The 7,214-nt window shown below is 33.3% G+C and overlaps 1 protein-coding gene across 5 annotated transcripts; it reads left to right on the top strand.

The window, feature by feature from the left end:
- Positions 1 to 687: 687 nt before the first annotated feature.
- On the top strand, positions 688 to 6,422 carry LOC116346143 (SH2B adapter protein 1). 5 transcript variants are annotated; one of them, XM_031776067.1, is made up of 9 exons: positions 688 to 872; positions 1,992 to 2,196; positions 2,313 to 2,619; positions 2,831 to 3,085; positions 3,197 to 3,488; positions 3,631 to 4,017; positions 4,568 to 4,592; positions 4,675 to 4,795; positions 5,478 to 6,422. In XM_031776067.1, the coding sequence occupies exons 2-9, from the start codon at positions 2,138 to 2,140 to the stop codon at positions 5,691 to 5,693; spliced, it is 1,662 nt and encodes a 553-aa protein (XP_031631927.1). In that variant the 5' UTR covers positions 688 to 872; positions 1,992 to 2,137; the 3' UTR covers positions 5,694 to 6,422. The 5 variants fall into 5 exon arrangements, with proteins under 5 accessions (XP_031631927.1, XP_031631926.1, XP_031631928.1 ...); XM_031776066.1 differs by having other exon boundaries at positions 688 to 943; XM_031776068.1 differs by lacking the exon at positions 688 to 872 and adding an exon at positions 879 to 1,109 and having other exon boundaries at positions 2,849 to 3,085.
- Positions 6,423 to 7,214: the final 792 nt, after the last annotated feature.

Here is a 7,214-nt window from a genome sequence, read left to right as displayed (position 1 = left end):
TGATGCCCACTGAACCTATGTCTATTACCATATAGAAGTCATGTACAACAATTCAAAATAAATTTCCCGCTTTATTATTTATTTAATACAAAACACAAATGATCGCAATGATTCGATTTTAAATTACTAAAAAAAATGACAAAATAAATTTACTTTAAAACACATTTAATTTATTATTATGATTAAAACTTCATTCAATACATGATTTAAAAAAAACCTCTCCATTGCTTATTAAAATGTATCAAACAAATTGATGTGTTTATTCTCAAAAACCGATTCGAGCAACATAATCGGTAAGCATAAAGTACATCATTCACAATCTAATAAGAATGCAATTGTGTTTTGAACAGTCCAATAAAATGCACATTTATTAAAAGAACCAATAAAAATGTTATATATAGCAGCTGCATATTTCCAACACTCGCATTCAATTCGTTTAGCGTTTGTTTTGTTTTGGTTTCGTGAATGTTTTTGTATTATATTCACAACATTCGTGTGCATGATGCGCACTGCCTCTCTCATACGCGCGCACTATCTCTCCGTATCTCCGTTTCGATGCGGTACCCTGACGCTAGCGGCACACACCAACCATAGAACGTCGAATGACCGTACCGAAGAGAGTGTATATGTATGTATTATGCTCACACACGTACACATTCGTTCGCTCTCAGAGAGTTTGCGTCGATGAAAATAATCAAACATGTCTGCCGCCCTAAAGTGAGTTGTTTTGTTTTGATTCTTTCGGTGTGTGTTATTTTCTCTCTCTCAATATTGTGTCTTTGGTAGAACGAATAAAGAATTATCACTCAACTGCACAATCAAATAATTTTTTTTTTTTTTGAAGTGACGACGAACAATTTTATTTTATCTCGGTGTGTAAATTCAAATTAATATTTAGAAAAATGTGTGTGGACAAAATTTAGTGTATGTGAATTGATGCGAGGTACGCTAACAAAAAATATACAAAATTTTATTTATTCGATGACAAAGTGTGTGACATAAAAATATTATCACGGCTTGAATGATTGACGCAGTTTCATGGATCATTTGAACAGTGACGATAAAATCGACATAAACACCCGAAAAAAATTGATTTGAACGAGAAAAAGGTAGCGACCATATATATTTTAGGCGCAATTTTGTTGTTGTTGTTTCCGTTCTTCCTTGTTTTCTTCTTCCTTCTTCGTATTCTTTTCATTCATTCGAAGAAATTGCACCGTGAATGAATACAAAGTGAAGAAAACATTTTCATAAACACGATACGGTCAGTGCGATTTTTTTTTGCTTCTTCTTCTTCTCTCGCCGTGCATTGATTGGTCGTAAATTTAGTTTTATGGTCTCGTGTGTGACGACAATTTAATACATTGGTGCTGTGTGTCCACAATATTGTTATTCAATGCTACGCACGTGTTAGTGTACATAACGTGAATTGTGTGTGCCTTTTTTGTTGCTGCTCATTTCGTGTGTGCGTGTGAGTACGTCGCGAATAATGTTGTTGCCATTATCATGTGTGAGCAAAAGAGAGTGGATGAGAATGAGTGTGTGCGTGTGTGAGCAAAGAATGAGCGTAAAATTGTGTGCGGCGAATTTTATTATTTGTTTTTTGACGATGCCGGAACTATTTTAATGGCAAAATCTGACCTTTTATAGAAAAATCGTGTCTTTTTTTTATTTACATCTTGCACACACGGTCTTTTTGTGCATAAACAGAGGAGAAGCAGAGAGTAAATGGAAGAGAGAGAGAGAGAGAGAGAGAGAGAGAGTGAGAGAGAGTGAGAGTAGTCAAAGCGACTCATTTTGAGACCGGTGTTTTATCACTTGCGTTTTGTGCTTGTGTCACAGTGTAGCAAATGCATACACAGAGAAATTGTGATATTTTGATTGTATGTACCAGCTACACGCTGTGCCCGATTTTCAATGTATTATATATCGCACGTACGAAACTTTTTTTCTTCATTTTTTGCTCATTGTGTATGACATTTCTAAAATAGGAGTAAGGAATTCATCATCGTGAAAGGCACATCAGGAAATTGAAATTTCGAGCACAAAGACCATTTTTCGACGAAAAAAAGAGAGCCAGGACTGAAATTGAGTGCGGCGAAATTGGAAATTTTTCTTGTTGTTATTGATATTTGTGATGGCAATAGCCAATAACACAACAACAACATCTGGTGGTATATATGGATGGTCGGAATTGTGAGTATGATGTACTGTAGTAGAAAACACCCTTTTTTCTACGTTTCATTCTTCGTATTTCTGTGTGAAAATTCGTTTTTTTTGCCAAATTTTTAATATTTTGTTGCATATTTCAGTTGTGAACGTCATGCCCGGGCGGCTGCAGCCGATTTTGCCAAATCCTGTGTACATTACATCAACACAAATTTACCGGGCAACGTTCAAATATCTGCATCGCACACGGATTTTATGAAACGTTTTATCGAATGTTTTTCGGAGCATTTTGAAACAGAATTCTCCCGGCGAAGGTTATCACATCAAAAACCGAATGGCACAGTGAACAGCATTGATGAAGATGCTGAACGGATTGATCATGTGGATGCACCAAAACCAAGCAAACCATTCTTTCGACGATTGTCATTCAAGGGACTTAAAAAAGGAAAGGTATGCCGCAATTCATTCATTTATTTCATTCATTGAAAGGGGAAAAATGGTCAACGTTAAAATGACGATGACCATTCATGACGATCAAAACACAAACCATCTACATCAAATAGCACAATATTATACATACACACTGGAGGCTATTGGTTTTTGTTTTTCTCTCTTCCTTTTTTTCCCTCTCTCGTTCTCTTCGCGTCTTCTACGAATCTAGAGTTTTGTGTTGTTGCAGGCATTGTTCCATAAACATCATTCGGAAGATAGTGATGCGTCGGGCAGTCGACCGGGAAAGACTAAACTCTCAAATATTGTCGTTGAATGCCGGAAAGTCGGAGAAGTTGTTGTACTCACACAAGAAAGTCTTGATCAACCATCGGAAAATCAAAAATGGGAAAAATGTAAATTGGCCCTTGTTAAAACGGCCGGTGGTTATTTACTCGAATTTTACTCTCCGCCAAATGCCAAAAAGGTACTCATTACTAAATTGAAACACAGAATTTAACAAAAATTTATATAAAAATTGACCTACCTCAACGTTATACAATACCAATCGTGATTTTTTTTTTTTGATTTTTTTTAGCCGCGTAGTGGTGTATTTTGCTTTTTAATATCAGACGTTCGTGAAACAACAGCACTTGAAATGCCAAGCAGAGAAAATACGTTTGTTATAAAAGCTGATAATAATATGGAATATGTCATTGAAGCGACCAATTCGGATGATATGCGCAGTTGGCTTGCAACGATTCGATATTGTATGCGTAGTACACCAACTGTTCAAGTGCAAGGCGTCGAAACATTAACGGCGATGCCAAATTTAACAACGATTCCAGCATCACCACCAGCTCCAACCGCACCAGTCAACAGTGCTGAAGGTGATTCAGTTTTTTTTTATTCAACTCCGTGATTCTAATGGCCAGTCATAATGGACCCACTCAAAAAATAGATTGACTCTAGTTAATGTTTATATCTAATTTAACTGCTTTGCTAAAAAATAAAATAATATTTCTTCTGTAGGTGCGACCGGTGGTAGTACGATACATTTAAATGATACAACGACAACAACAACAACACCGTCGCCTAATAATTTGGTACAGCAATCGGAAACTATTGGCCGAAGTACGGGTGAACGAATATCGACATCGAGTAATTTTGAATTGACAGAAGGTGATTTGGAGTCGGTGCTTGAGGTGGATGCCGATTTGGCAGCGAATATGAGAGAATTTCCATGGTTTCACGGTACATTGGCCCGATCAGATGCCGCTAATCTTGTACTTCATGGTGGCATCACTGGTCATGGTGTGTTCCTAGTTCGACAGAGTGAGACGCGCAAAGGCGAATTTGTACTGACTTTTAATTTTCAAGGAAAAGCAAAGCATCTGCGATGCAGCTTAAATGATGGCGGTGAGTTTTTTTACAGATTTTACTTCAGGAATTTTCCAATTTTGAAGAAAAATGTCAATTTTTATTAAATTTAAATTTTGTGCTAGGAAAAATATTATTTTTAATTTTTTGAAAAAATTACCGTTTTTTCAACAAAAAATTTATTTAAAAAATTTGATATAGAAAAAAAATATTTTCTATACATTTTCCGAAGTAGTATAATTTTGTGATTTTTGATAGAAAATTATTTAACGTTTTTTATTAAATTATTATCCAACGAAAAATTGATTTAAAAAACTATTTTTTAAAGGATTTTTCAACAAAAAATTCTAATTTGAAAAAAATATTTTAAAAAAATTTCGAAATAATTTTTTAAAGACAAATTTAAATATTTTTTTAACAAATTTTCAAACTCAAGTTTCATTTTTCAATTTTTTTATGAATTTTAATAAGTTTTTTCAATTCCGAAATTTTTAAAAATAATTTTTCCCGAATTTCTTTATAAATTTATAAATATAAATTAAAGATCAGTACCGAACTCGAATTAATTTTATTCTAAAAAATGTTTCAGGTCAATGTCGTGTCCAACATTTATGGTATTTATTATTCCATCAAAACTCTAATTAGAAATTCGATAAAAAGAAACTAATTTTTCAATTTTTTCACGAATTTTAATAGGTTTCCATCAATACACGAAATGCTGGATCATTTTATGCAAAATCCCATACCATTAGAATCGGGTGGTTCGGCCGATGTAACGCTTACCAATTATGTGTACAATCAACAGACACCAAGACATGTGAGATAGCTTCAATCATTAGCAGCTTGCCGTCGTTTAAATGTCAGTGAATGCATTGCTTGCAACTTTTATTATTATTTTTTTTTTTTTTCATTTTTTTTCATATATTTTAATAATTTGATTTCTCTATTCCTGTGTCATTTCTATTTTTGTTTTTCGTTGCTGGTTTCTCTCATTTTGCACTCAGTTTATCATCACTCTTAATTTTTCTCGATATTTTGATATTTGTGATTCGATTTTTCAAAGCAAAAATCCGTTTTTATTTGAATGTGATTTATAATAACGAGTTTCGATGTAGTTTTAATGGATTTGATTGGAATCTAGTCGATAGAAAATTGAATGATTTCTGTGATTGAGTATCAACTTTCAAAAAAATGCTGACCACAGTCAAATATGACCATATATGGAATGCGATTTCAAGATCTATGCACGATTAGATTCTGCGGTCATTTTATTTACAAACATTTTTTTTTGGCTATATTCATTGTAGATTGTTTCCAAAATTTCGTTCAATTTAGTGCTGATATGTTTTGAGGCTTCCGGATGATTTAACCAGGAAAAAAAATAGTCAGAGCATAAACTTGGTGTAAATCGTTGGAACCTTGAAACCGGTTTTTAATTTTTAAACGCAACATTTATTGAAAATATTTGTTTTTCTTCTTCTTTTTTTGTTGTTGTGCAGCCGAATCAAGTAATCACATTGAATGCGAGCACACGAATTAAAACATGTGATTTAGAGTTGTCACACTTGCTGTTGAATCAATCGGCATCGTCGACAAATTTGTCAAATTCCAGCACACCGACAACCACAACAACTGGACCAAATCAGCAGCAACGTGGCAACGCAATCGATACAGAATCGGGACGTGCTGTTGATAATCAGTACAGTTTTGTCTGAACGAAATCGTCTTCTATATTTTTCGGTGCGAATCAAAAAAAAATTGTCAACGAAACATTTGGTTGTTCATTATTTAACGAAGAAAAATCTATTCAATTCACATATGGAAACATAAGCAACTAGTCCGTATTCATCTCCATGAGAGAGAGAGAGAGCCAGTCCAATGAAATAATAACGCACATATTCATGTTTGTTATATCTTATATACACATGGTTTCCCGATATCAATATAGTATAAATATGCAAACATTTCGGTTGTAAAATGTTGTTTTCTCCTCTTGTGTGTGTTTTTTTAGAAGAGGACTTATATCTTTTTTTAATGGAATTTATTTTTAAATATTTTTTTTTTTATTTTACTCAATCGATGGCTAGTTTAATCACACGTAATTTAATACATAATTTTTAAATCAAAAAACAACAACATTGACAAATTACAAATGCTACACATTTTTAGAAGCGACAAAGGAACATGATTAATTTAAAAATAAAAACTAAAAGATTGATATTCCTGTATTATATAATACGATAAATCTATATATATATATTAAATGTATTTTAACGCGTAACTATATATTTACCTACATTTATGGCGTACGTTTATTCATTAAGCTTGAAATAAGCAAACACAACTTTGATAGTCATATTTTATGCAAAGTAAACATTAATTCAAATACTATCTATGTATATTTCAAAAGAAAACGCAATTAAAACATTTTATACCAAAATTAATTATATGACGCTTTTTCTTTAAACTTGAAAACGCCTCATTTTACTAGATTTTTTGTTTTTTCCTCCAAATCACCTTTATTAAGTGAAATTTGATTTAATCTATCAACACATAAATCTTGTTAAAAATTTAGCGGTCGTCAATATTCGACTCAAAGGCAATTCTGCCAATTTTGTTGGGATATTTTCAAATTTGGTGGCAATTTTTTTAGAATTTTGACATGGTCAATAAAAAAATGTGGATAAATTTTCATAAATTCATATGTATGTTGGTATTGTGTCACTTGGGGGACTGGCGTCCTGGGTGATTTTTGCTCTTTAACTTTGTTGAAGATTTGAATGGCTTTAAAATTCACTCCAAATAGGTCCTCTTGGAGAGTTCCAAAAAACGATTCCAAGATGAAATGTACAAAGAGACAGAGAAGTAGAGATTGACACAAAGAGATAAAATCAGAGAGAGACAGAGAAAGGGAGAAGGCCATCGATACAATACAGTAAGTTTGGTTATATAAAAACAACAAGTAAGTACCAAAATTAACATGTTTGATTTTGGAATTTTATTCATTCATTTTTTGGAATTTTATGGTATAGCTTTTCACTAAACGTCCATTGGATCAGATTACCACCATTCAAAGAATGTATTTGAAATGACTTCTGTTCAAATTGGGGATATTTTGAAAGTAATCAGTAGTAGGAAAAGGCGGCTTCTGGCCCAACTTTTGCGTCAACCGCATGGTTGACGCAAGGCTGACGCAAGGGCCCTTGCGTCACCCATGCGGTAGTAGTGCCAGCGCG

This window comes from Contarinia nasturtii, unplaced genomic scaffold (genome assembly GCF_009176525.2).
Source record: "Contarinia nasturtii isolate CC-2019 unplaced genomic scaffold, AAFC_CNas_1.1 Cnas_scaffold_1435, whole genome shotgun sequence".
Classification (NCBI taxonomy): domain Eukaryota; kingdom Metazoa; phylum Arthropoda; class Insecta; order Diptera; family Cecidomyiidae; genus Contarinia; species Contarinia nasturtii.
Note: the sequence above shows the minus strand (reverse complement) of the source record. Positions and strands in the feature narration are given on the sequence as shown.

Excerpts from the sequence above, each read along its gene's own strand:
- LOC116346143 (XM_031776067.1), top strand. The coding sequence starts at position 2,138 with ATGGCAATAGCCAATAACACAACAACAACATCTGGTGGTATATATGGA. Across the intron at positions 2,620-2,830 it reads AGGGACTTAAAAAAGGAAAG|AGTTTTGTGTTGTTGCAGGC; the intron begins GTATGCCGCAAT and ends CTACGAATCTAG. Across the intron at positions 4,593-4,674 it reads TGTCGTGTCCAACATTTATG|GTTTCCATCAATACACGAAA; the intron begins GTATTTATTATT and ends GAATTTTAATAG.